This window comes from Pelodiscus sinensis, chromosome 9 (genome assembly GCF_052426305.1).
Source record: "Pelodiscus sinensis isolate ZL-2025 chromosome 9, ASM5242630v1, whole genome shotgun sequence".
In the NCBI taxonomy this organism is placed as follows: Eukaryota; Metazoa; Chordata; order Testudines; family Trionychidae; genus Pelodiscus; species Pelodiscus sinensis.
The window spans coordinates 65,667,021-65,693,499 of NC_143060.1; the positions used below are offsets into that span (position 1 = coordinate 65,667,021).

At 46.0% G+C, this 26,479-nt stretch overlaps 2 protein-coding genes across 6 annotated transcripts in view; one reads left to right on the forward strand and one right to left on the reverse strand.

The window, feature by feature from the left end:
• Positions 1-1,558: 1,558 nt before the first annotated feature.
• METTL18 (methyltransferase 18, RPL3 N3(tau)-histidine) lies at positions 1,559-3,803 on the reverse strand. 5 transcript variants are annotated; one of them, XM_075936992.2, is made up of 2 exons: positions 3,731-3,803; positions 1,559-2,980 (listed from the first exon to the last, which is right to left on the reverse strand). In XM_075936992.2, exon 2 carries the CDS (start codon positions 2,718-2,720, stop codon positions 1,614-1,616), a length of 1,107 nt encoding a protein of 368 aa, XP_075793107.2. In that variant the 5' UTR covers positions 2,721-2,980; positions 3,731-3,803; the 3' UTR covers positions 1,559-1,613. The 5 variants fall into 5 exon arrangements, with proteins under 5 accessions (XP_075793107.2, XP_006115945.2, XP_075793105.2 ...); XM_006115883.5 differs by lacking the exon at positions 3,731-3,803 and adding an exon at positions 3,549-3,702; XM_075936990.2 differs by lacking the exon at positions 3,731-3,803 and adding an exon at positions 3,446-3,681.
• A 32-nt stretch (positions 3,804-3,835) lies between these two features.
• Positions 3,836-26,479, forward strand: part of FIRRM (FIGNL1 interacting regulator of recombination and mitosis) — a 33,523-nt gene continuing 10,879 nt past the window's right edge. Inside the window, exons 1-20 of the mRNA XM_075936976.2 lie at positions 3,836-4,007; positions 5,941-5,981; positions 7,090-7,178; positions 8,717-8,821; positions 10,088-10,228; positions 11,373-11,535; positions 11,982-12,066; positions 12,594-12,732; positions 13,261-13,341; positions 15,252-15,316; positions 16,079-16,227; positions 16,869-16,998; positions 18,288-18,465; positions 20,754-20,836; positions 22,169-22,220; positions 22,775-22,864; positions 23,435-23,620; positions 24,158-24,280; positions 25,814-25,909; positions 26,340-26,453. Coding sequence (XP_075793091.2) covers positions 3,892-4,007; positions 5,941-5,981; positions 7,090-7,178; positions 8,717-8,821; positions 10,088-10,228; positions 11,373-11,535; positions 11,982-12,066; positions 12,594-12,732; positions 13,261-13,341; positions 15,252-15,316; positions 16,079-16,227; positions 16,869-16,998; positions 18,288-18,465; positions 20,754-20,836; positions 22,169-22,220; positions 22,775-22,864; positions 23,435-23,620; positions 24,158-24,280; positions 25,814-25,909; positions 26,340-26,453 — 2,226 coding nt within the window. The 5' untranslated portion in view covers positions 3,836-3,891. The remainder of the gene's footprint in view (positions 4,008-5,940; positions 5,982-7,089; positions 7,179-8,716; positions 8,822-10,087; positions 10,229-11,372; positions 11,536-11,981; positions 12,067-12,593; positions 12,733-13,260; positions 13,342-15,251; positions 15,317-16,078; positions 16,228-16,868; positions 16,999-18,287; positions 18,466-20,753; positions 20,837-22,168; positions 22,221-22,774; positions 22,865-23,434; positions 23,621-24,157; positions 24,281-25,813; positions 25,910-26,339; positions 26,454-26,479) is intronic.

Below are 26,479 nucleotides of genomic sequence, written 5' to 3' on the forward strand. Positions count from 1 at the left end.
TTAATCTATATCCCTAAGAGGTGGTATTTGTTGGATTTGATCAGTTTTAACTGTGAAGATCAAAGGTTTGTATTTTTCACATCCCTGAGTGACATAGGCTGGGGTCAACTTAATTTTGAATGTAGATTTGGCCTTAGTTTGAGATCTGTATGCATCAACGTTTTTCTGAAAGTTCACTGAGCTATCTAGGGCTATGTCTAGACTACGCTCTATTTTCAAAAGAGCATTTCAAAATTTGCATATCTTCTTCCGATTTCACTTTTGAAAGCAGATCTTTTGAAAGTGAAAATAGTCTGGATGTGTTTTGGTTTTTCAGAAAGAAAACGTTTTTTGAAAAAACTGCTCTTCCTTTTGAAAATAGAGTGTAGTTTAGACGTACCCTATGGGATTTACTGGGTGAAATCTTGGCCCTTCAACATCAACAGTAAAACACACACTGCCTTCAGCTCTGAAATCAGGAGTTCACCAAATTATTTTAACCGATGTACCTCTCATAGAATGAATCCTTCAAAAGTTTTCCTAAGTCCCATAACAACTACACATGTGCACGTTACAAGCATTTACAGAATCAGATTAATAGAACACAATAAAAATGATACATATGGCCACATTGCCCTCTGGTGGTAAAATTGAACCTATATGTAATTTAACAACATGTTTAAGACTAAGACCTGGTCTAGATTTGAAAATTAAATCAGCTTACCTGTGTCACTCAGGGCTGTGAAAAATCCACCCCCGAGCAGTGTGGTGAAGCTGACCTAGCCCCTTGCTACTGCCTCTCAGGGAGGTGGATAACTATGCTTTTGAGAGAACCCCTCCTGTTGCTATCAGGAGCACCCATACACAACAGCTGTGCTACTGGAGCAGTTCAGCGGTGGAACAAGCCCAGTCTGCAAACATCACCAAGATGAATGTAAGGCCTCACAACTTGCATGCAACAACAACAACAACAAAAAACCAGAAACCACCTTCCCCTCCCCACATTCCTTGTTTTGAAAAGGAATCAAATTCCATGTGTGAATTTTAAGAAGTTTTTGGTTCAGGGGAAGTTAGATAATTGGGATTAGTGGTATGTGATGGGAACTTTTCAACTCTAGTACAGCTTTAAATCAAGCCCAGGTGAGTGGTGATTGCTAGCAATTACTATCAGATGGTTCCAATCCAGTGGACCAGCGTCACCACCACAACCACAGAGTATTAATCCTTGTGGGCCTGCCCCAGCAGGCAGGCCAAGAATTGAACTGAAATGGAAACTATGTTCTCTTACTTGTACAGGTGGTCCCTGTGGAGCAGGGAAGAACTGGATGGATGAAGAAAGTTGTACCACTGCTTCCTCTGTTGTATCTGTTTTATAAGAAAGAATTTAAGTGCTTTGCCTTGTCAGTTTGACACCTTCTGACACACTTTAAAAACTCATATGAAGAAAAGCAAATTTATACAATGATCTAGTGAAAATGAATTTTTCACCTTTTTCTCCAGCTCAAAGAAGGAAAAAAACCAGCCTGGCCTACAACACATTTCAGAACTACTCAACAGAAAAAAAAAAAGAAGCAGGACATCTGGCTATACATCATGTCTTTATTATTTATCAGGCACAATAGGGAATGAGTGGATTAACTGGCACTCTTAAAGGCTATTTCAATAATGTACCGCCTCAGTCCTTCATCAATAACTTTGACAGTTCTAGTCTTGAATACATTCCTCTCTTCAATGAATTTCTCAAAGAGATGCACACCACCTCCCACCCCAAAATAATGTGCTTTGCTAGCCAAATACACACAGCCATTTTTATGCAATAGTTTAGAAAGTGTATCATGCAAAGCACTGTAGTATTCAGGATTGTAGATGGTCTCTGATGTGAGAATAAGGTCGTACTTTGAAAGGGATTTGCTGTCACTTAACATGAGTTGGCTAAACTCAGTCCATTCTCCAGAAAAGAATCTGCACTTGGACATTAAAGCTGGTATGAAGTCTGCTTTCTTCTGTCTTTTTGAAGAAGGTTCACTAATTCTGTCATCATCATCGTCACCACCAGTACAATTAGCCACTACGTTAGGCAAGGTTATTTCATCAATCACAGTACTGTTATAATCCTGAAAATGGACTTTTTCAGCTTTTCCCTTTAATGCAAATATTCCCAGCAGCCCTGCCCCACAACCAAGATCCAAGACTGTCTTGTTGAGAAACTGCATTTCAGCTTCTGACAAATAATCCAGGAGATCAAAAGTGCATTCCCAGATTTTAAGTCCCCCTTCATAGACGCCCGTGATAAGATCAGAGTGAGAGGAAATACTTTTAGATACGATGTCTTCTTCATGGAAGTCATCTGAAAGGGTCATTTCCACCACAGAAATATTTACATGGTATAAGCCCTGTACAGCTTCCAGAACTTTATTTTCTAATACTCTGCTGAAATCTTCAGGAATTTTATGCTCTTTGGCAACTTTAAAGCAAGTTTGTTTCTTTGGCAGCACCCGGACTTGGCTTTTGTCTGAGCTACAGTTTGCTACTGGATCAGCAATCTTGGGTGTTGCTTCATGTGTACTCAGAGACTCCTTGGACACAACCTTTTCTTCTGATAAAACTTCCTTGCTCTTTTCTGTAGATCTGTCTGAGTTCAAAGACCCCCGTGCAGAGCCCAGTAGTAAGGGTGAAACACCAAGAGTCTCTAGTTCATTTTCTTCATTCTCTTCAATAGAGAAGTTAAATTGAAATGCCATCTTTCACAAAAGTATGAAAAAAATAAATCACAGCCTAGATCCAAAGTTACAACTACGCAGACACTCATCCAGTGAAACTGCTAATATAAATATGATTTTTCTTCTATGGCTTGTGCAGATAAAAACTTCCTCCCTGGCTGTCAGGATGCTCTGCTGCAGTTAAAAGTTCTCTGCAAATATTTTTACATTAGTCATTACAAAGAGAACCTCTGCTTTGAAGGTAAAACGTCCACTTTCTCTGCAGGTAATTCTGTTGCATTCTATAAAAAGAGAATATATGTCAAATATCACGTCATTAAATTGCAAGATAAATACTTTACACTTGTATCTCTTAATTGTAACTTATATTGTTCTTTTCTCTAATACCACCTTGTAACATCCCTTTGACGTAAGCAATTATTACTCTTTCCATTTCACAGAGGAGAAAACTAAAGACAAATCAAGGCTTTGTGAAAGGTGACACAGGAAGTGAGTGGCAGAACTGAATAAAGTCTGGTCTCCTACTTTAATCACAGTTTTTCTCCCTTCAGCATCCACTGGCAAGTTCAAGAAGAGATACATTGCTTGTCTACAGGAAGGGAACATTTCAAATTGGATTGTCTGGCTCATATTCATCTAGCGTGAACGCAACAGCCAACGACCCAAACCAGCACTCCTCTAACTCCTCGCTAGCACGGCCCCATCGCGCTACTTCCGCGGGCACTACAGCCCATGCTTAACCTGACTGCTGAGCGCAGCCCCTCGCCTCGGCACGTGTTGTCTCTCACGCGGTCCCGCCGCTCCGCGAGTCTGGTCCGGCGCGTGCACGGGCGCGTGCAGCACTTGTACCTCAGCAGCGAGACGGGCTGTGCTGGGCGCTGCGCACACACAGCCCCTGCAGCGCAGGGCCCAGCCAGGCACCAGCAGCGGGCTGCCCTGCCCAGCCACAGGCAACCGATGCCAGGTGCCCCGGGCTGGGGGAGGGGCCAGTCACCCGCCCCAGAGACCCCCCCGGCCCCGGTGTCGCTCACCATCGCCCCGCGCATGGCCACAGCTCCCGGCCTTCCGCCCCGCCCCCCTGCGCGTGACTCGCTCAGCTCCGCCCCCCGGCGCGCGCTTCCTCCGCCCCGCCCCGCCCAGCCCCGTGCGCGGGGGCCGCCGGGAGAGCGCGCGGCGCGGGGCTGCGGGCGGGATGGAGCCGGCCCGGGCCGTGTCCCCGGCAGACCCCGAGCTGCTGCTGCGCGAGCTGGGCGGCTGGGACGGGGCGCTCTGCCGCCGGGAGCTGCCCCGCGCGCTGCCCCGCCTGCTCATATCCTTCCGCCGCGCGCGGGGCTGGGCAGCGACTGCGGGGGGGGGCAGTTACTGGGGTAGTTGCTATGGGGTAGTTACTGGAGGCTGGGGGGTTGGGGCAATTGCTGGGGGGTAGTTACTGGAGGCTGGGGGGTTGGGGCAATTGCTGGGGGGTAGTTACTGGAGGCTGGGGGGTTGGGGCAATTGCTGGGGGGTAGTTACTGGAGGCTGGGGGGTTGGGGCAATTGCTGGGGGGTAGTTACTGGAGGCTGGGGGGTTGGGGCAGTTGCTGGGGGGTAGTTACTGGAGGCTGGGGGGTTGGGGCAATTGCTGGGGGGTAGTTACTGGAGGCTGGGGGGTTGGGGCAGTTGCTGGGGGTAGTTACTGGAGGCTGGGGGGTTGGGGCAATTGCTGGGGGTAGTTACTGGAGGCTGGGGGGTTGGGGGGGGGAATTGCTGGGGGGTAGTTACTGGAGGCTGGGGGGTTGGGGCAATTGCTGGGGGGTAGTTACTGGAGGCTGGGGGGTTGGGGCAATTGCTGGGGGGTAGTTACTGGAGGGCTTGGGGGTTGGGATAGCAATTGCTGGGGGGTAGTTACTGGAGGGCTTGGGGGCTTGGGATAGTTGCTTGGGGCTGGAAGCGCTGGGGGGGATTGGTTGTTGGGGCTGGCACAGGGGCAGGGTTACGGGTGTTGGGGGCAGGGGCAGGGCGGGTGTCTGGGCACTGATGAGAGCAGATACAGGGTAGCCATTGGGAGGCATTGGTAGGGATGATGGGTTTAGGCAGGGTCTCTAGTGCCCACCACTGTTGGTTTCTGACTGACGGGCGCCCATCGCTCTGTGCAGCCCGCAGCCTTTCTTAGCCTGTTCTCCAGCCTTAGCCACCACTAGTCACTCCCTTACTCTGGTTTCCTCCCTACTCACATCTCAGTGTGCTGGGCTTCCTTTAGAATGCCTGAAGATCAACGCTGCTTTGGTCGATCTTCCGGCACTCGATTTAGCGAGTCCAGTAAACAAATGCTGTTAAATCAAATGCTGAGGACGCCCTCCTCCCAATCTACGCTGATATGCCTGCTCCTCGCAAGGAATAAGGGCAGTCGATGGGAGCATTTCTCCCATCATTCTCCTCCTGTGAATGATAGCGGATGCGTTTAAAAGACGAGGGATAGCAATTTCAGGATACCTCTGTGATTAACACGGCTACATTTCTGTCTGGGGTAGCTGAAGCAAAATGCAGGACAATGTAGCACTTTAAAGACTAACAAGATGGTTTATTAGATGATGAGCTTTCGTGGATCTGAGGAAGTGGGTCTGGCCCACGAAAGCTCATCATCTAATAAACCATCTTGTTAGTCTTTAAAGTGCTACATTGTCCTGCATTTTGCTTCAGGATACCTCTGGTATCCCGAAATAACTCTGATGTGTAGACATACCTTAAGGGAGCCATATGCTCCCTATGCATTTCCTCAAAGCGTTGTTATGGTTCATTCGGCACAGCTGCAAATTCTGGATATGCAAGCGCAGTTAGCAAATCTACCCTCTCTTGGGAGACTGTCTTGGTCATCACAATCTTGTGGCCCACCAAGATTGAGGGTCACTCACGTAGCCCACTTGTGACCATAGGTTGCCCCTCACTGGCAGAGAGGGTGCTGTTCCTGGAATATAGGAATAATTCAAAATTATAAAGAACATTTTATTTATTTTTCTGTTTGATTACAGTAGTTAAAGTAACTTTAAAAAAATATGACTTTGAGTATGTATGTGTGGGTACATAGTTATATCTGTTGTAATCCTGCAACTATTTAAGCTCACGGTGGATACAGCTATGGAAATAGTGCCATTGATTTACCACTTCTTCTGAGGTGTTTGCAGAACTGCCGTCATACTAACTTCCATTGTGAAATTAGTCTGTACTTCAGGGCACATTTGTGTTTCTTTTCTTTAACCTTTTTACTCTGTGTATCAAAATTCTGATGACTGGAGCGAACACATTCGTAAGTTGCGATAGCTTTCTTTGGTGTTCCCTAGAAATCATTTTGTGTTATAATGATTGTACTGTGTTAATTACAAATACTTCTATAATGTGACCTTCCTTGGTTTTGTAAGAAAACCCTCAACAACCACAGACACTGTGAAAAACTTAAAAACAAAAGGAGAAATAGATGCCTGTGTGTGTGTATTTTTTTTTTCCTTTTTTTCCTTCCATTGCTAATTGCTAGGATATTTTTAAAAAAGAGAATCACTTCATTTTCTCTCTCATTTGTACACTGGCATCACAGTTTGTCATCAGCATGCAAATGGTTCTAAGATCCCAAGAACTAAAGTGTGGTAACAGGGAATCTGACACATTAATTAAGCAATCACTTATATTCTAAATATTCTGGTAAAGAATGGTGGGGAGCAGAAGAAATGCAGACCACGGATAACAGTTTAGTGCCTTGAGTGTTCTGTATAAAATTGCAAGTTGTAGGATCATCCAGGAGAGGGGAAACTGGAATATTTTATTTATATATATATATATATATATATAAATATATATATATAAATAAAACCTCCACAACACACACACACTTTCAAGTGCAACTTCTACTAACTTCAGTAGGTGTTGTGTATGCTGAGAAGTTGGCATACAGTAAGCTTATTTATAGTTGTCATAATAGTTCAGACTACTAGTCAGTGTGGCCAGGTATCCTGTCTATAGGATATAGCATTGTATTACATTGTGGCTTTCTGGGAAGGTAGACATTCCTCCATCCAGTGCTTTTTTTGTGACGGTAATGGCCGGTACGCAGTACCGGTACCTCTAGTCAGAGCTTAACAACTTTTCCCCTGGAGTACCAGCACTTTTTTTTTTAATACAAAAAATGCACTGCCTCCATCCATGCGCCTCTCCAAATGTGCATTGCTATAGGGGTGTGATGGGATTGCACCCCTCCTAACCCCTCAGACTGCCAATTTGTTTGTTGGGATTGTTAATTGTTTGTAGCTTCAGAAAGAATACTCATGCGGTTGCAGGTATTTTTATTATAGCAGGACATAGGTAGTGGTATTTTTTTATCATTTTGTGGTGTTCTCATTTACTGTACATATTTTGCTTCACAGGTGTACTGAGAATCCTGACTGAAATGTTCCTGCCTCATATCAACCTTTCAGAGTTAGAGCAAACCTTTTTCTCAAAAGTGTTACCTAAGGTATGATGTCTTCCGCAATGTGATGAGTCACACATTGATATAATACTAAAAATCTGGTTAGAACTGCAGATTTGCCTCTCCAAGGTCTGTAGTAGTTTGTATTATAGAATTCTTGTTTGGAATAAATTCCATTTCACCTTAAAAAGGTCTGGAGTCCTGTACTTATGATTTTTACTGTCAGTTTCACTGGCAGGAGGAGAGGATCCGTGATGTTATACATGATATAGTCAGCAATGGGAATTGTAAAAGCCTGTTTTGATCTATCAAAACAGCTGATAAGCAAATGCAGAATTTCATTATTATTGTTGTTATTATTAATTATAACTTTAGGTTGCTGCTTTGGCTAAATAAATTGCAAGGCCCAAGACCAAAGTATTTGTAGCAAATAATCTGTTAGGTCCAATTAACCTAGGTATGGTTAATCATGACTTAACATGACATACTTTCTGTTTATCATAGCTATACTGAAAATCTTAATACTCACATTGTAAATGGAATACAAGAGTGTACAATAGGGTTGCCTACCTCCCATTGTCTGTAGGAGATATTTAACTCCCTAGAACCCCGGCTTGCAGGCTAGAGGACATCTGTAAGGTTTTGTCTACACAACAAGCACTTATTTTGTCAAGCTGGAGGGTGTCTTCCTCCGATTCCCATAACCCTCATTTTACAAGGCATAAGGGAAGTCGGAGGAGGAGTGCTCTAACTCGGACTTCTTGCTGTGTAGACAGCACCAAAAGCCAAAATAAGCTATTTCGATTTAAGCTACACAACCCTAAGCTCAAATTGTGTAGCTTATTTCGGCTTTAGCCCTGTTGTGTAGACATGCCCTAAGAGCTCCTGTTCAGTTCCTATCTCAATATTAATCATCCTTGAACAGATTTTCAGAGCATAGAAAAAAATGTGCATATACTAAGCCTGTGTAATTTCGCCACATCAGCCATGCAATGTTCTGTATATGCTTGGGATGAGCTGTTTGTTGTTCTAATTCCACCACTCGCAACTCTAAGGCATCAAGACCACGCAAAAGAAAAATCTTCAAAATGGCATGACCTCCAAAACTCAAATATTATGAACAGAAAGAGTTTTTAACCTTTTCAGAAGAGTTAACTGCCATTAACTCCAAAATGATTGATTTGGACCAAATGTGTTAAAAACAAAAAAGTCTGTGATAAGGTATGATGTGCTATATAAAATGCGCAGTAATGTTAATATTGGTTAGAAAAGGGGATGGAAGACAAAATTGGGGTAACATGGGAAACTTATTTTAATTAACTCACTTCTGTGTAATAACAGAACACATGATATCTGCCCTCATGTTGAACAGACGTGTGATCTGTGGAAATGGCAGATTTTGGCATGCAGTACTTAGCTTCGGCTGTGAATGGCTATGAAGCATGTCTCTGCATTCCATACCTCCGTAGCAAAGATGAAAGTGAATCTACTGTGACTTGTACTGTAGGTGCCCTTGATTTATGAAGGGAATATGTTGGAGTCTATTAATACTGGGTTTATTTTAATTTGCTTTGTTCTGACAGGCTATGCAATTATTTGATGATTTGTTGTATGAATTATCCAGTCAAGCCAAAGGACTAACCAGTCAGAATGCAGAATTATGCAAAGCAGTGAGGAATGTTTTGCAGGTAAGTCTATTGAAATGGGCTGTAAAAAGAGTGGTTCAGTGACGATCTGTTTTTTTACCAAAACTGTGGAGAGATTTTTGAAGTGTTTGTGCTAGCCACAGCGGACTGTAAAATTCAGTTCTGGATTTGTCATAGTGCAGATAGTTTGACTATATTAGGCACTGTCCATATATTTCTGTTGATAAAAGGTAGTTCTGCATGTGTATAAATATTTTCAGGATTGGGCCTTAAACTTCTAATCCTCAGCAAAGTTAGTCTCAGTTTTCATCATGTTGCATTTTTTGTGAGGTTTCTTGTTTAGCTGCCATTGACTCTATATCGTATTCCATCCTCACTAACAAAGATTCTACAGGCCAAATTCTGCCTTAATGACACATTGTATTCAGGAGTGTCACTTAAGTGTAACTGAAGGCAAAAGTTAGCCTGCAGGTGGATCTGAGTTAAAAATGTGGTAGATGATGTATAAGCTAAAATAAAAAACAGGTTTTTTTCCCAGATCTGAATTGGGTCTGCAGTGCTAACAGGAATAAATACTTGTTAAAACTACTTAAGTGCGGTCAACATTACCGGGGAAGGTCAACCTAAGACATGCAAATCCAGCTATGAGAATAGCGTAGCTGGAATCAGCGTACCTGAAGCTGAATTTCTGCAGCATTCCCACTGCGGGACGTTGATGGGAGAAACATCCATTTCCCTTTCTCCTTATGACCTGGTGGAGTACCAGGGCACTGTCATTTAGCAGGTCCTTAGTAGACCAGCTAATTCAAATCCTGGGAGGTCAAACTCCAGAGCATTGATCTTGGGGTAAGTGAAGACAAGGCCTCAGTCTCTGAAGCAAGCAGGTGTTCAAAATGCTCTCAAAGAGCAGAGCCAGTATTTAGGAAGATGGCATTTTGTTTGTAATTATTTTTTGGTGTATAATTGTGCTTTGAAAGAGATGTTGATACTTTGAATCTTGCAGTAATAAATGACTGATAAACAGCAGGCAATACAAACATGATTCTCACATAAAGATACTATGACATCACATAAAAATTAAGGTCTGAAACGGCGGCTGTTTTTTTACAGAGCTTCATTGATCTTTCTGGCTTCCTAGTACTTTTCTGTTTGCTAATGTTCTTAAAGATGTAGAACAGTTTAGCCAAATGCAGAAGGGAAGAGCTGCTCTATAATTTTTGCTCTTTGAATTATTGACTGCAGTGTTCTGTCATAGATTGTGCTTTTAGACTGTGCTTTCAGTGAATGCGGTGTTGTTGTCACTTGCAGACTATGGTTCAGCTGCTGGAAACTCTGACAGCTTGTGTGCGACATATCTGTACTTTGCAGGAGTCTGTGCCTCTGGAGAGTATCCGTTCCCTTCCCTCTTCCATTCTATATGTAGTCAAAACCACATTTATGTACTGCAAGGTAGGTCTCTGAATTAATGGGAGAAAACATAGTTCTAGATCTAGTTTGAGATCATTTAAAGAAATCCTTTGGGATATGATTCTGCTTTGAAAAGTCGCTTGTGGCTTTCCATAGTTGTTGCCTCAATACTAAATCACAAGTGCTCAGTTTATAAGTACGAAGATGGTCTTTCCAACTACCAGCTCTACAAACTCAACTTGAGCTCTGGGAGCCATGCTCAGTTATTTCTATCTTGTGCATTACTACTAGTCATAAAGGTCCTTCTGATGGAATTGATAGAATTTCATAAGAGAGGATCACTAGATTATCTAGTCTGATCTGTATACTGCAGGCCGTTACATTTCACCTGGTTACTCCTGTATGTATGTACTCCCAATAAAACTTGTTAATTAATTGTGCTCTCATTGATACCTGTGCAAATCCATTTTCTTCATTGGATTTGCAGAGGTGTAAGTGATTATGGATGTGTTAATATTAACTCTATGATTCAGTTTGATTCAGAATAGTGGTTGGAATTTTAATACCTTGCTTTGTGTAAAAACACGTTTGCATGGCACTTTACAGCACCTACACTTGGAGGAAAACTGATAGTTGTGCTTGAAATCTTTCCCGCTGTAAGCAGTGTCAGTAACGCTGTTACAAATCTATAGTAATTTGTCATCTGTCTTAATGGCATCAGTTTCACTTTCCTTGCTTACTTAATATCTTTAAATACTTACAGAGTCAAATTATTCAGTGAAACCTTTGCTAAGGACTCTAGGAGACAATCAAATACTTTAACTTACTGGGAAATATTTGGGTTACAACTTTGTCATGAAGTTTGGTACTAGATTTTAGTAGAAATCTGATTTTAGAGTCACGCGTCAAGGGTCTGATGCAAAATGCAGTGAAATCACTAGAAAGACTGTTGCTGACTCATTGGTCTTGGGTGAGTGAGATTTTGCATTTCATGCCCAATACCCACAGATGGCTTTTTAAAATCTATAACTCTTGCTGGTTGTACGAGTTGAAGTAGATGTTTGTATGCCTTGATTCTGCGTCCATTCAAATTTGTATCAATATTCCCGTTGATTTCAGCAGGAGCAAGATCAAGTCTTGATCCTGAGACATTTTCTAACTCTCCATCATCCCACATTTCCTACAGGACAGTGAGTCACTGTACAGTGGGTGCCTGCACTTGATTTCTGACCTTCTCCAGGCTCTGTTTAAAGAGACCTATTCTCTTCAAAAGCAGCTTATGGAGCTGCTTGATATGATCTCCGTGGGATCTGCTTCCGCTGAGGAGAATGTTGCAGACATGGTGTCAGGTATGTATTTCTTTATCCTGGCCAGCCTCCTCTTTTCTACAGACAGTAGGCCGCATCCTCCAAGAGGCAGAGCACTTTCTGCTAGGAGCTGAGTACCTTTAGTTCCTGATGCCTTCAGTGGGAGTTAAGGGTGCTCAGAACTTTAAAGGAGGCACTTGATGTGCTTGCAGGATTTCCTATTTCCTGCAATCTGGTATTGCCCTCAGTTAGATAGGAGATGGAGTGTTGATCTATAAAACCCAGGGATTGAAGTGGTCTCTGTCCCACCAGGCACCTGATAATTGATCAGTGTTCCAGACCTGGAAGTAGTTTTGCAAACACAGTGATCTGACAGCTGTTTGGTTGTGGGTTTTTTTTTTTCTTCCAAGCGCATGGAATAAGCATTGAATGTCTGGGTCCATTTTAATTCAGTGTTTATTTGCTTTCGCTTACTATTCCCTCTGCAGTGATCCATACTGTGCTGGAGATCTGCGCCGTCATTTCCAACATGGACCATGCCCTTCACGCCAACACGTGGAAGTTCATAATCAAGTATGTTTTCAGACTTTGCATGTTGCTGTTGTGTGTCCCAAGTGTATTTTATAGCTGCTGTTCTGTAACATGTTTAAAGTGCCTGACGTTCAACTAGTGACCAGAATTAAATGCATTCTTAGCGGGAAGAGCTCTGAGCCTGGCCTCAGAAAATCAAACACACTTTGATCTTTTTATATGCTAATGTTTAGGAAATAAATTCTAAATGAAGTATTAGGCTTTAGATATTCCCGCAGGGTCTGAATTGGAATCCCACCCATGCTGTTAGATTAGATTCTGCCACCTTGTTGATACATGCTGTGTCCCCCTGGTGCCTCAGTGACTAGTCACAGTGAGACTAGTGTGCTTCTAGCTCCGAGTTTTTTGGTATTTATCGGAAAACTGCTGCATTAGTGCACTCAGATACTGACAGGTCTTGACAGGGTAGAGTGGGCACCGTGGAATAACGCTTGCTACGACCTGTTGTCCCTTGATGATTCATTTCTAGTAATTAAGCCTCTGATCCTGTTCCTGTTTGGCTTTTTTAGGCAAAGCGTCAAGCATCAGCCCCTACTACAGAGCCATTTGAAACACAAGGACATCCTTTGTGGCCTGTGCAAGGACACCCTTTTCTCCTTCCATTCCTGTGTGCAGCTGGCTGAGCAGATGAAGCTGTCTGGGACGCAGGTGAATGAACTACCACCCAAAATGACTTTTGGGCTTGAGAGAGAGTTGGGTTAGGAAGCACTGCAAGGATCATGTTTGCTATGCAGTGTCAGTGGCTAAAGTATCTCATGTTACACACTAACTACCCAACACTTCCATACAAGGTTCTCTAGAAAACCATGCTGAAAGGGAATTTAGTATATATGGATAACATCCTGGATACTTTGGGTAGATACAAAGAGTGTTCACCCCCATCTTCCCCAGAACTCTTATCAGGAATCCCAATCATTTCACATACTGCTGCTTCCACTGGCCAATAAAAAGAGCAGGTAAATGTTGACGATTCCCATGACACATTGTTTTGAGAGGCCAGGGTCATCAAACTTTTTTAGGGGTTTCCCCAATATCTGCTGTATTTGTGTGGATTCCAAGCATTCTTTAACAAACAAGGTTTCTAGCCCCGTTAGCAATGTATCGTGCAATGTAGATTTCTTTGATTACTTCTTGGTCTGTCCATAGTTATTTTATAGCTGCTTTCCTTTTGGGTAGGAGACCACTGACCAGAAGTTGTTCCAGAAGACAGTCAAACTCTGTAGATTCTTTGCAAACTCCCTTGTACACTACACCAAGGTAAGATTCATTACTTGGGTCCTACGTGAGGATAAAACTGTAAATAGGCACACTGGTGAAGTATTTGGTATTGCTATTCCATACTTATAACTGTGGAATCTGGATGGCATAATAAACACCCATACTCATTTGGATCCCTACTGTTCAGCGCTTCTGCCTATCTTCTGCTGAATACCAATGCCTTGCTATCTGCTGAGCACCATGCCCTCTGACGCCATCAGACTCCATACGCCAGGCATCAGCACCGTCCCTGCATGGGAGCAGCAAGCTGCAGCAGGCAGTGGCATTGAGGAGTCGATAGGGGTGCTTATCCCTCACAGCTGGCAGGGAACCGATGTCGTGGCAACATCGCTTTGAAAATGTCAACAGGCAAATGGTTGCGAAGGGTGCGAGCTTGTTGCTGATTTATCCCTAACGTTCAAAACGTATTGGTGGTCCCGCTTCCAGCATCCCAGGGCCGGCATTTGCCCACAGCATCCTCCGCTGTTGTCAGTGGGACTCAAACGAGCAGCCATGGGAAGTAGTTCTACTCTGGAGGCTGCTGATTGTATTGGGCCCTTTCACAGCTTCCTGTTAACATATTGCCTTCGTCCGAACTTGTTCCACTGCCGAATATGATCTCTTGCCACGAGGAGGGAACATTTGACAGCAGCCGAGGCAGCATGGGCTGGTGCAGTGGCTTTCAACCTGTGGTCCATGGACCCGTGGGTGTCTGCAGACTAACAGGTCAACACCTCCATTCAAAATGCCTATGGGCTCACAAATAAGTTTGAAAGGATTAGGTAGAGGATTGAGAGTAAGGGATTCCTTCATTCACGTCCTGTCTCTGATTCTTTGACTTTTGATCAAGCCATTTAACTGTTGTGCCTCAGTTTCCCTGTCTGTAGGATTGGGATATTAATACAGATCTACCAACGGAGGGTGTGAGAGAATATCAAGTTCACCAGAGGCTTTAGGGCCCATTGATCGCCAGACCTCCAGCTTATTTGAACAACTGCTCTTTGCAACATTTGAACAGGGGTTGGCAGCTGTGCATAGCGCCAGCACAATAGGTCGATTTCATTTCTTGCTGCTGGAGGTGGGGGGATAGGTTGGTTGAGTTTGGGATGTAGCTGAGTGAATCCCTTTCCCAACCGTCCCAAATCCTCTGGCTAGGCTTGTGCAGCAGCGTAATAGCGATGCAGAGGAATCCGTTCCATATGGAGATGGGCGGTGAGCGATGCATTACTAGGCTGTCCCTGAATGTGAGAGGTCGGGGGTATGTTCGACCTTCAGCAAAACATTGCACTCCCTTTTAAAGCAAATATGAGCAGGAGATCACTGCAATGCTTACTAAAAGACAATGCTCTAAAAATAAATAATCTAGAGGCCCTCTTTTTCTCCTGGGATATTCTGCTTCCCTTCTTCTCCTACCGAGGGATAACTCTTCCCTACCCTTTCTCTCTGTCCTTTACTTTCCTTCTCCCTCAACCTCTTTCTTCTAATAGCCTTGTTGTATCCTCCTGATACCCATTTAGGGAACAAACCAAATAGCAATAACAAATACGGAGTAGATAATGAGGTGTAGAATCCCCTTCTCTGTTGTATTAATGTCAGTTACCTCTTTGTTTCTACTTAAAATATGCGAAGCATGCATTTTTGTTTGACTGACTGTAGTTATTGCTCCTGTAAATGAAGTGTAGGAAACTTCTTAGCCTATTAATTTAGCTTTCTAAAGAGAAGGAAAAACATATGGTAATATTACTTAGCATTATGTCAGGTGTTGTGGATTTTGCGTGTTTTGCTCTGTGCATTGCAGCAGGCTACAGCCTGACTTCCTAATGAAGCATTTCACGAACTCAAGCAAGCAGTAGAAAAATGTATTCTTGTTTCATTTTGAAAATATCATTCAAACTTGGTGACTTTTGCAGGAATTTATTCCTTTTCTCTCGGATTGCGCCAGTCAGTTACATCAGCTGTATCTTCAGATATATAGGTAAGTGAGCTACAGAGACCGGCTCTTTGGCTCTGTTTAAGGGACATCTCTGTGTCCACCCCGAAGGGTCACAGCTAGGGACAGCAGTTCTAAAGGTTACGAGACTTGTAACAATAGAAGATTGCAGCAGCCATTGGGCCCGGTTGGCTGTCTGTAGAATTGCAGTAGTATCTAGAATTTCTTTGGTGCACAGAGATGGGAGAAATTTGCACTTCCTCTCTGGAGACTTCTTTGGCTGCATTAGTGGGGTCTGTTTACTCGTGTAGCTATTAGACACTCTAACCCGGTGACAAATCAACCTATTTACCATTGTGGGCCACATCCAATACTATCTGTTTGGCCCTGAGGATGTCACCTGGACTGCAGCGCTGCCACCAGAACGGGGGGTCAGTGCCGGAGTGGCAGCATGTTCCCAAACTCCTCATTTTGTTGCATTTTCTTCTACTAGTTCCTCTCCGTGGCTATAGCTGGGGAGAGTTTGCTGTACCTGGATCCCTTTGAGCCCTTCAAAATGGATTTTCTTGTATTCACCCCACAGGCCCACTGCTGTGAAATAACTAGGCAATATTTTGTTTAAAAGAAGTTAAGTGCGAAAAGAGAAGTTAGGGCACTCTTAATCTTCGCTTAAACCCCACAAAGGTTTGGAAATAATGATTTCTCCCACATTTACTACAGCTCTGCACTGGTGCTTGCTCTGTGAGTTTGTTACTGTGTAATCACCTAACAATGGGGACGTGCACATCTGTATTCTCTCCCCCTCAGCAAATTCCCTCCGAGTCTGTATGCTCCTGTGATTTTCGAGGCCCATCAGGATGAAATGAGCAGGGTTTTTCTGGTGGCACTGGATCCTCTCATTCACCAGCTTCTTCCCTTCAAGCCTTTTCTGGAGCAGGTATTAAGTGAGAAACTAGGTAGGTTTAAACCTGCGAGTGCCTGTGTTTTATAGCAGAGTCGGTGCCATCTCTCGGGAACAGAACGAGGCGTCTTGACTTTGTGTGCTTCACTCACGATGTAACATTTCCGCATACGTCAGGTTCTTATTTCCACACGGTGGTTTTCATAGCGGACCCTAAGCAATACTTCCAGGTTCATAAAACAACATGAAAGGTTCCTTAACTTGACCACTGCTGCTGTGCGCGTACTGGAGAAATTACATTAAACCATTGGTTTTGTTACATTGAGCAAATCATGTTTTTTGTTAAGATGCTCTTCTGACACAAAAGTGGAGGCAAAAATAGAGCTGTCTGAAAATTGTCTGCCAATTCTTTTTCGATGGGAAAAATTGAGGTTTTGTCCAAAAACAATTTTTTTTAAATAAAAAAAAGTGCCATTTGGTGGGAAAATGTTTCAGCAAAAGTTGCATTTTTGTTTTCTAGTTTGGGGCCAAATCCGAAATATTTTAACTGAAAATAAAATATCTGTGAAATGCTGCCCCAGTGCATCCTGGGAGTTGTAGTTTAGGCATCTTGTGCTCCCACTGTCCTCTTGTGTGCAATGCTGGGCTACTCCAACCAGCCTTCATCTTTCCTGATGCGCACTGAATTCCCCGCAGATCTCTCTCCTGAGTTGCACCTACCTCAGTGTCGTCTACTGATCACCATCATGGACAAGCTGCCCTCTCAGCCTGAGGATGTGCAGGCTCTCTGGACAACAGGAAGCCAGTCGTCAGAAGAGAGTCCCAGGTAGTTTCTGCCAGGAGCAGTCAAGCTGCACAAGTGGACATTGGGGTTCAGGTGCAAGAGGCCCCTCAGGCTAGCAGGTCGGTAGCATTAGCAGTGCCGAGGGCATGCGGTCTGACCCTCGGCCAGTCGTGCTGGTGGATGTGATGTAACGCCTCCAGGGGACACAGCACAAAGCGGAGATGCACTGGTCCACCGAGGGAAAGGTTGGCCTTCAGGCTCAGGCAAGGACGTGGAAGGCCAATTTTGTTTATTTCCAAAACTGGTCAACTTTCCCCTCAGGTCAGCATGTTCAATTTATTCCTGTGGTAGGCAGGCTATTTACTGAGGCCCATTGTGGCCAGAGTGAGGATGTAAATTGTCATTTAAGAAGTTAATCGGTTAAACACTGTGCTTAACCAGTTCACTGTGGACTAGCCCCTTGCCCATGGCATGATGCGATGGCCCAGTCTGGATGGACCAGCCCCCCGTCCACGTTGCACACAGGACTGGCTGAGCATCTAAGCCCTGGCACTGTGCTGCCCCTGATTCCCTTTAGACATTCCCTCAGTTTTCCTTAGGATGCCACCACCTGTCAGCTCTCCATCCTGACAGACAGGGCTACGTCTGCACTCGTGGGAAGACTGACGCTGCGGCGTTCAATTCAGCGGGTTTGGTAAAGAGGGCGTCCCAATACTGCTCCTCGTGAGGAGTAAGGGAAGTTGACGGGAGCATTTCTTTTGTTGACTTCCCGCTGTGCGGACGGCACCACAACCCGGCTTAAGTTCGGTGGACTCGGCTACGTTTTGTACATAGCTGGAATTGCGCACCTTAGGCTGACCTTCCCCTGTAGTGTGGACCTGGCCTGAGTAGCAGCAGATATATTGCCCTCCCTCAGAGAGCTTCCTCTTGATTGGGCAGACTCCCTTCCCTCCTGCCCAATCATACACTACAAGGCTTCTCATCCTGGGCTCTTAAAGGGACAGTGACTGGATTTTTCATAACCAGCTGTGGATCGCCCAGGATCACTTCCTTTCTTCCTGCTACGAGGCCATTTCCAGAGCTGCTGTTTGTTCCAGTGTCCCTGGAACAGAATCTCCTGGCTACCTCTAATTGTAAAGGGCCAGTGTACCCAGTTACAGCCCCGTAAGCCCGATAATGGCCTGAGTTTATAAGCAGGAAGTTGACCAGAGTTGGTGGTGTTGCCTCAGCTCGCAGCAGGAGGCAAGAAGGAGGTTCCCTTAGTTCAGATGTCTGTTCTTGGGGCAGCAGGCGTGGACAGAAGTATCCTCACTGCCTTCATTGTTCTGCAGGCTCTCTTTGTTCTCCGCCCTTTTCCTTGGTTTCCAGCAGTGCTCTGGGGAGCTCTCTTTTCCTGTTTGTGTGCCAGGAGACATGGCTAATGGACAAACTGTCACCTTGTATCACTACGTCTGTGTCCAGTTGTGTGCCTTCATCGCATCCACCCCCCCGGCGTGCTTCCCTCCGCTGGTAGGTTGGCTTTTAGTTTTCAGCTGCTTCCTTCTGGTGGATTTAAACTTTTTCAGACAGTGACCCTTTCCGTACGCTCTGAGCGCCAAAGATGCTGTGCACAGGCAGGCACAAGGCAGGTAAGACTGCAGGTGTGCCGCAAATGCCGTTTGCCAAAGAACCCACTAGAGCAACATGGCTGGAGACCTCAGTTACATTAGACATCTGTTCGTAAAAGCACAAAAGGAACGCAAAAATCCAGCTTCTTTTTTAAAAGCTGCTTAGTACTTTCCACCTCCCAAACACTGAGAAATTCCAGCTGCCGATTTTATCTCCTAGAACAGGGGTGAACAAAGGGGCCTCCGTGGGCCACATCTGGCCCGCCAATCCAGACCTGGGGACAGGGGAGTGTGCAAAGTCTCCTCCTTACCGCTAGGGGCGCGCAGCATCAGAGGAACAGCCAGCTGTTTTAAAACAGCCAGTGTTCCTCTCTAGCTGCCACGTGCTCTGGCAGGGTGGGGGCAAGGGGTGAGGGACTTCACATGCTCCTCCCACCCCCCAGCCCTCATTGGCCTGGAGAGGGGGAGTGAAGCATGTGAGGTCTCCTCCCATTGCAGCACCTGTTTCTTAAACTGTGTATCACTCACACTGTCAGAGTTGCGCCGCGGAGAACAGATTTCAAAATGGCTGCCCTTAAAGGGGCAGGCGACTTTTTTTGCTCAACTTCCCCCGAACCTTCCCTCCCAAACCCCCCGACCTTTTTTTTACGCTCAACTTCCCCCGTCCCTTTTTTTCCTCAATAACTTTCCACCGACCCTTTCCCCCCGATTTTTTGCACTCAACTTCCCCCTGACCCTTTTTTTTCCTTAATAACTTTCCCTCAACTCTTTTTCCTCCCCACTCAACAAAAATCCTTGGTGTTCCTCATTAAAAAAAAAAAATTGTTTGGCGTTCCGTGGTCTTAAAAAGTTTAAGAAACACTGGCCTGGGGGACTCGCTGGCTGTTTTAAAACAACTGTTGATTCTCTCTTAAGCGTGATTCTCTGAGCGCCGGGGGGGGGGGGACTTCATGCACTTCCCCAGGCCAGTGGGTCTGTGGGGCAGAGCATGAGAAGTCTCCTGCCCCCGCCCCTTCTGGGTGGCCTGGGGCCACTTCAGACATGTATTAAGTGGCTCCTTTTGAAAACGATTGCCCATCCCTGTTCTACAAGATAAGACATCACAACTACTCTCATCTAGGCTGCACTTAAGACCAACTTCATTCTCCAGCTTGTTTTGAGCCAGTGAGCTGCCAATTTACAATTCCATGAGCCAGGCCTTTTAAGTTTGTCAAAGTGTTTTACTCATTCACGGCGCATAGACATGAGGAAGTGTCACCTAGTGATCGCAGCAGCAGCCTCCTCGTCTACCACTGTGTTTTTGTGATCCAGTTCAATCCTGTGCCTTAAAAGGGAAATAAGTAGTTAGCAGCTTTTGGAGGGTGGTTTTGAGGCGTAAAGTTACTGTTTTTATAGTGTTTTGAGACCTTCTATCAAATTCCCTCTATGTTGGCGACAGTATATATAAGTAGACAGAATAAAGGGCTCTACAGAATTGCAACATATTAAGAAGTCCAGGAAGGCATAGCTGTGTATGTGTGTTTGTATAAACAATGCAAACAGTCTTTTCAGACAATATATTAGGACTGACTCCTGAATTCCTCACTCAGAGGAAACTCCTACCGAGGCAGCCAAGTGTTTTGCCTGCAGAAGTACTTAGTGAGGATTGCATTTGGTCTTAAGTGAAGTTTAGAGTGACCCGCCAAAAGGATAACATTTTCATGAAAAATTCATTCCCCTTTTTTGTCATAACTTCTAGCAAAAAAGTTGGCCCTATTTTTCATTGAAATTGTTTGAAATGTACACAGCTGGCCAATGTTGACAGGTTAATGTTAAAAATAAACCTAATGTCTGCTTGCCTTTTGAACAAAGCATGCGATATAGTACTAAAGCCAGTTTGTTCCTATACATTTTAACCGCACAGACTGACCGTCTAATTATATATGCAGTGGAGTCGTCGTGTTGCCGGTCCCCGGATATTAGAAACACAAGGGTTACGTAGTATCTTTTTTTTGGACCAACCGCTCTTGGCGAGAGGGAGAGAGAAGTTTTTCGGGTCAAGTTTGAGCGGCTTGAAAACTTGTCTCTTTCATCAACAAAAGTTGGTCCAATAAAAGATACGACCTATCCCGGTTTGTCAGTCTAATTCTGTCCCCCACAAGTCAGTGGATGAAAATCAGTTCATAAGTGCCTTCTCCGGTCTTTCCTTAGGAGCGGGCTCTGCTGGGTGCAGTCCTTGGTTCTAGTATGATCACCTCACTACTAGCTATGGATGCCTGGTGCTTCCTGGCCCGGTAAGAGACCCGGTTATTGTCGGGCAAGGAGCAATGGGCTGTGTGGTTCAGGCTGCATGAACGTGGGCTTTGGCCGCATGGTTTGAATTGCTCATTGCTCTGACAGGTTCACTTGTTGAGCAGCAATGGTCCAGGGCTGGTCTCCCTCAAAGATGTAGTTTATTTTGGAAAATGAGCTGTTTTTCCAGCAGCAGGGAAAACGCAGTGTCCCCCTTTAGAAGAGACTCTACAGTGGAGAGCTGGCGGTAGCAAGTTGAAATGTGCTCTGGACATGCCCATCTTTGAGGAGACAGAGCCTTTAACTCGCTGTGATGCTTTATTTTGACTTGTTTGCGTTACAAGCTTTTGAATCACTTTGCTCATGTCTAGTGTGTTTGGCGCAAGGTTTTATCCTGAGCTTGTGACTAGTCCAATGGCGCACAGCGTGGGCTGAAGGAAGGGGTGAGAGATGCTTGAGGGAGGGCTCTTGCGGTGCACGTCCTTAGCTACGTGTCTCCTGTGGCTTGCAGGAGAGGGGCTTTCCATTACAGCCCCTGGAAAGTGAGCGGGACGGGGGTTCTGGCGGGATCTGGCCAAACTGTTCTAGCCTATTGACTTTCTGAGCATGGCTTCCCAATTTTGGCAAGCCAGCGGCGGTCCAGAGTCCTGTAACATGGAGGTGCTGCTGTGTTTAGGGGGGTTTCTTAAAAAAACCCACCCAAACATCTGCCAAGAATGGACTTGCCACTCACACTTTGCCCCCTTGTGCACATGCGTTATGCACGGGGGTTAAAGGAAGATCACAGACCATTTCTCAAATAATTTATTAACATCACACGTGTGCCACCTTAGATCTACTTCTCTAGTATCATGTAACTTGCATTCCCCTATAGTGACACTAATGTCACTGTGAGAGTGGTCCAGTGAACCTGTATTGGCTAAAAGTCTTAGGAAAGTGTTCTTCACTCTACATACAACACTCACTTGAATTTATTATTCATTTGAGTAGCATCAGCAGCGTTCATGTAGTCACGTATGGACTGTGCACTTGGACATAGCTGTCTTTTTTTAAATATTGCAATCACAGGCAATGCTACAGCGGTCCTGTGTTTTGACCTGCAAAAGGTGGGCCCAGTTTCCTCCCTCCTACTGCTAATTCGAGTCCTCTACATTCCTTGATTTGGTGGCCAGAGAACAGCTTTGGGGTTCTCTCCTGGCAAATGAAATATGCAGAGGCCTTAGGAAACCCCATTTCTCTGCTGCGTGTGGCAGAGCACAAACTATGCTCTCAGAGCCAGCAGGACAGGGCAGATGTGCTAACGGGCTTACCTAGCTCTCTCTGTTGCATCCCAGGTATGGAACAGCTGACCTGTGCGCTCATCATGCCGGTGTGATTGCCCACGTGGTGAGTAGCATGGCAGAGGCTGGTGTACACACGCATGGGTGTGCTTGAACAAACCGTGCTTCCCCTCCTCTCTGTGCCTCATTTTTGCTATCCACAAAATGGGGAGAATCCTGTAACACCTGTAGCACTGAAAATACAGCAAGTGGTAAGAACTACACAGACGCTGCCAAATTGATGTGCTAATGTAGGAGTTACTATAACGATCCCATATGGCTAATGAAAGGAGCGTACAGAGAGGAAGTCAGCGAGATGTCCCAGGAATAAATAAGAGCACAGGAGCAGACACAGGCAATACAAATAGTGCCCTGAAGTAGAAAGCAGTCGATGGCCTGTAATGCAGGGGAAGACCTGGCCGCAGTGGCTCATCGGGAGGTTTTGATTCACAAGGGAAATGCAGTCTTTGGTGTAAGAGGAGGATTTGTTGCTGCCCGAACAGAGGCCCAGGAGCTGTTAATGTTCCAGGTCATTTTCTTGAGGCTTTGGAAATGGTTCATGTGCAGGAGCAGCGTGTCTCTCTCCTTTGAGGAGCTCAGTTCCCTGTTATCCCATTTCAGATAAAGGCTTCCCCTGGCGAATGTCACCAGCTCTCTGCCTTGGGAGTCCTGCTGCGGCGTATGCTGTTTTTGATGGCTCCAGAGCACCAGGCAAGTCCAGCGCCGATTCCCCCAGAACTCCAGCTGGCCTCTAGTAAATCACCAACCCTCCATCTTCAGTGCGCTGGAAACAAGAGGGTGGAGCAGACAGTGGTTTCTTGCCAGCCTGGTGGTGTGAGATGGTAAAGCAGAAAGGGCGCAGGGGGTTCCCGCCATAAGTAACTCGGCCGGTGGGCTGCCCCAGAAGTGCTTTCTCTGACTGCTCGCCTGCGTGAAGCTACGCAGCGTGAGTGGTAGCAGGAGGGGCTCTTCAGCAGCAGGCCGCTGTCCACGGGGAACTGTTCCCCAAAGGCCGGGGGTCAGTGCGTCAGCTGCCCTTGCCCTGGCGACCTCAGAGAAGCAAAACGGAGTGGGGATTGCTGGGGGTGTGGCCTGTTCTCTGGTGCTAGTCGGCCATGAGGTTGGGAGGGACGGCTGAGCCACCAGGCCCCTGGTCAGGATTCTCACACCCCTCGTGTGGGGCTCCCCATGAGTCGCACGTCCCAGGGCTTTGCACCAATGGTGAGTTCAGGGGCTTTGCAGCTCGCTGGGGCGGAAGTGATCGCGCTCGTTAACTTGCAGGTGGAGTTCACCCAAAAGTTTCCTCCCGAAGAGGCAGAGAACTTGTCCCTGTGGCAGCACATTTCTCTCAAGGCCCTGCCTCCCGAGCTCAGGGAGGAGGTAGCCCGCCAGCTGTGCGCGGCGGGGCTCTCGCAGTGCAGGCAGTGGCTGAGCGGCAGGTGCACTCTGGGAGAACTCCCGCCTGTGGTAAGGGAAGGGGCGACTGCTCGTTGACCCTAGAGCTCGACGTGATAAGCAACCCAGCGCGTTTATCTTCCCCGGGGGCAGCCTTGCGGACTTCAGGCTCCTAGTCTCGAAAGAGCCCATCTTTGGGCACGTAGCACCTCCCTTGCGCTCGTGTCCGCCCACGCAGACCAATAATTAGTTCATTGCCACGCACGCCCCCGATGGGCTCACCTAGCCGCCTGGGCTGCTCCTGCGAGTGACACGGCCTCGGCTGGTCTGGGAAGCTGACGTACCTGAAAGACAAGCCCTGGTTTCCTCGGCAACCTAAGGAGACACCCCCACATCAAAGGCCAGCGATTCAGGGCTACTTGATGGATAAGACAGCTAGTCCTGCCCCTCTGCAGAAGTCCCCGGGGGCTGGCTCTGGGGGGGTGGCACGTGTGGGCTTACAGCCTGGGGGAGGAGCAGAACTACGTTACTGACGCTGTGGGCCTCTGGTGCGGCTGTAGCAGCTGAACTCAGCAGGCTGGGTGTTCCCCCTCTCTCTGTCTCTGCTAGAACACTGCGCTCTCCGCCTTGCTGGCTGGCTGCAGTTCCGCTGGCGACTCTCTGGAGGCAGGACTCCGGGCAGCAGTGCTGGCAGCTGCTGGGCAGCTCTGGGCTCGCCTCCAGGCCAAACAGGTGAGGGCATTTGCTGCTGCAGCAACGTAAGGGGTCCTAGTGCCCCACCAGGGCTGAGCCTCCCTCTGCTTCAGGGAGCCTGGAGCGTGAATTCCTCCCACACGCAGGCTTGCTCCCAGTGTGGTGTAGCTGGCACTGCGCGTGCCGTGAGGAGTCCTGGAGTTCCCCGGCTCAGTTTTAGAGGGACTGAGCCCCAGAAAGGGGGAACACAAACCAATAGCCAGATCCATCGGCCAACAGCGATAACTTAATGACCTTATCTGACTAAGAACAAAGAGAGAGGCAGCCAGGGATTTCCTTGCAAGGAGAACTGGATTCATCCTGGCCCTGTGTAGCACTGAACTGCCTGCATAAGCACGGTTCTTTGTGCAGAATAGTGAACATAACAGTCTTCCGTGGGAACTCCTGGCAGTGGTGAAAAAGAACGTAGAGATGGACGTCTGAAGTCAGAATTTTCTCTGTGGTGTGTAAACGTTGTGATTACTGTTTTATCTTCCCAAGCTAAATATATACGCCCAGATCCACAGCTATCGCAAATCAGTGTCATTCCATTGACTGTCTGAGCTGTGGGTGGACTAGGACTTCAGCAGAGTTACTGCGTTTATACCAGCTGTGTATCTGCCCCATGTTTTCAATCCATTCCTAATGTGAATGAAAACCCCTTCCGTCTAGTCGCACTCCCAAGCTGATGTTCCTCTTTCCACCCAAGTTTCCACAGTGCCTACTATACCAATATCCTCACTTAAACACCAGGCACCTTTGTCCATCTCTTGGTATTTCGACTTCTTGCCTTCCTCCCTGCTTCTCGTGGGGACTGTCCCTATGATAAGAACATAAGAACGGCCCTACTGGGTCAGACCAAAGGTCCATCTAGCCCAGTAGCCTGTCTGCCAACAGTGGCCAGCACCAGGTGCCCCAGAGAGGGTGGACCGAAGACAATGATCAAGCGATTTGTCTCCTGCCATCCCTCTCCAGCCTCTGACAAACAGAGGCCAGGGACACCATTTCTATCCCCTGGCTAATAGCCTTTTATGGACCTAACCTCCATGAAATTATCTAGCTTCTCTTTAAACTTTGTTATAGTCCTAGCCTTCACCGCCTCCTCTGGCAAGGAGTTCCACAGGTTGACTACACGCTGTGTGTTGAACTTTTAGTTTTAAACCTGCTACCCATTAATTTCATTTGGTGTCCTCTAGTTCTTCTATTATGGGAACTAATAAATAACTTTTCTTTAGTCACACTCTCCACACAACTCATGATTTTATAGACCTCTATCATATCCCCCCTCAGTCTCCTTTTTTCCAAACTGAAAAGTCCCAGTCGCTTTAACCTCTCCTCATATGGGACCTGTTCCAAACCCCTAATCATTTTAGTTGCCCTTTTCTGAACCCTTTCCAAGGCCGTATATGATCGTATCTGTCTGACATTAACTGAACTGGGGGACGATACTGAAGTTTCACATTTAAAAAAAAAAAAATTGCCCTGTAAGCAGAAATGTCCTGGTGCTAAATATGCTCTTCTGATCTGGTGAAGGTCTCAAGTCAGCCCTGCCTCCAGCAAACACTTGGCTTGCTCCTCCCACTGCTGGAATTTTTCATCCAAACCTTAGACCCTCAGCTGATAGTTCAGGTAAGAAACATCTTTTTTGGGCAACCAACTTCATGCATGCTGGATTTTTGGTTATTACATGAGATCCCGTCTAGTGAATTGTTTCATGGTCTGCTTTCTACTACTTAGCAAGAATGAGGAGTTCTTAACTTTATTTTGATTCCTTCCTACACTGTTTTGTTGGCTTTGCTGTGGTATTTGCTTGGCATTGGTTTTGGGTCTATTTTTTTCCCCCGGCGTAGGGCAGTGATGTGGTATGAGGTGTATTTCTCTTTGGGGTTTTCCGGAAGGATCCAATGTTTTTTTAAAATTTTGACGAGCTCTAGGATACATTTTCTTCCATTGACCTGTCTCTATGTAGACTTGGTGGCCATTGCAATCCCCAGTGGAACAAGGTTTTTGTCTTGTTGTTTTATTTGATTGGCCTTCACCCTGATTGATTTTCCTGCAGGTGTTTGCAATGCAGGCTTCTCTTCTGGAGTTGGATCCCCCAGATCATGTTCGCTTGGCAATGCTGGATCTGCTCTCGTCGATGGGAAAACTGTTTATACCACAAGAAATCCAGGTAAGTGCAACATTTTGTCCTGAGAC

Coding starts and splice junctions, on each gene's coding strand:
- METTL18 (XM_075936992.2), bottom strand. CDS start 2,720: ATGGCATTTCAATTTAACTTCTCTATTGAAGAGAATGAAGAAAATGAA.